At 38.9% G+C, this 1,065-nt stretch overlaps 1 protein-coding gene across 1 annotated transcript; it reads right to left on the minus strand.

The window, feature by feature from the left end:
- Positions 1-3: 3 nt before the first annotated feature.
- LOC105462358 (ATP-binding cassette sub-family F member 2-like) lies at positions 4-980 on the minus strand (the record flags this gene model as incomplete). The annotated part of the gene is made up of 3 exons (XM_011708881.1): positions 427-980; positions 186-349; positions 4-87 (listed from the first exon to the last, which is right to left on the minus strand). Coding segments are annotated over exons 1-3 (662 nt in total), but the record flags the coding sequence as incomplete, so codon positions are not given.
- Between the last annotated feature and the right edge of the window lie 85 nt (positions 981-1,065).

The following is a 1,065-nucleotide window of genomic DNA, read 5'->3' on the forward strand; positions in this document are numbered from 1 at the left end:
TCTTCTTCTAACCATACACAAGCATCGAGATCGAGATGATTGGTCGGTTCGTCGAGCAACAACAAATGCGGTTTCACGTACAGCGCTCTGTAGAAAAAATGTAAAAAAAAAATGTTTATCATAATACAAATGGACCTTTTTATAATTTTCTAGATTTCTCATATATACTTAAAATTTTTGCATACCTAGCAAGAGCTATACGCATGCGCCAACCTCCTGAGAAGTCTTTGGTAGGAGTTGTTTGCATTTTTGCAGTAAAACCCAAACCGTGTAAAATATGGGCAGCACGAGCTTCCGCCGTGTCGGCAGCCATGTCCTCTAATCTCTCATATACATCCATGAGTTGTTCCTGCGTAGAGCAAGTTTGTAAATAAAACATTCTTTTTTACGAGGATTTCTAGACAAAATATCAGTTCGCAGACAAACCTGAGCGTCCTCCTCGTCGCAGTCCACTAACTCTTCGGCGAGCTTCTCCAATCGCACGCGCTCCTCGTCAACCTCCATCACGCATTCCAGAGCTGTTTTATTGCTTGCAGGCATTTCTCTAGTCAAATGAAAAATATCTATTTGCTCCGGGATAGGAACTTCGCGGTTTCCTAGCACCGCCAACAACGTAGACTTCCCAGAGCCATTTAGACCTAATAAACCGTAACGTCTACTGCAATTCAACTCCAACATGGTGTCTTGCAGCAGTTCACAGCCATGGAAAGTAATAGAAAAGTTAGATATCTTTATATCCCGGCTGCGCGGATGCGAAGCCAGCGAGCCCGTGCACGAACGTGCATCCGCATTTAATCTGGCGTCTTCCTCCAATTTCAGGCATAATGCCTCTGCAAGCATATGTCATTGTGCATATGTTAATGAATGTTCGATGGATCGCAAACAGTATTTCAAAGATAAAATGCATATTTACAGAACACATGAAATTTTTGGCACCAAATTATAAATATATTTTGTTATAATTATAAAATATGTATAAAATCTATATATTAAAAAATTAATATTATCTTCTTCCGTTCTTCTGTTTTCAAAATTAATTTATTTTTCTATAAAATATGAATGTAA

Source organism: Wasmannia auropunctata, unplaced genomic scaffold, assembly GCF_000956235.1.
Source record: "Wasmannia auropunctata unplaced genomic scaffold, wasmannia.A_1.0 LD265219.1, whole genome shotgun sequence".
NCBI lineage: Eukaryota > Metazoa > Arthropoda > Insecta > Hymenoptera > Formicidae > Wasmannia > Wasmannia auropunctata.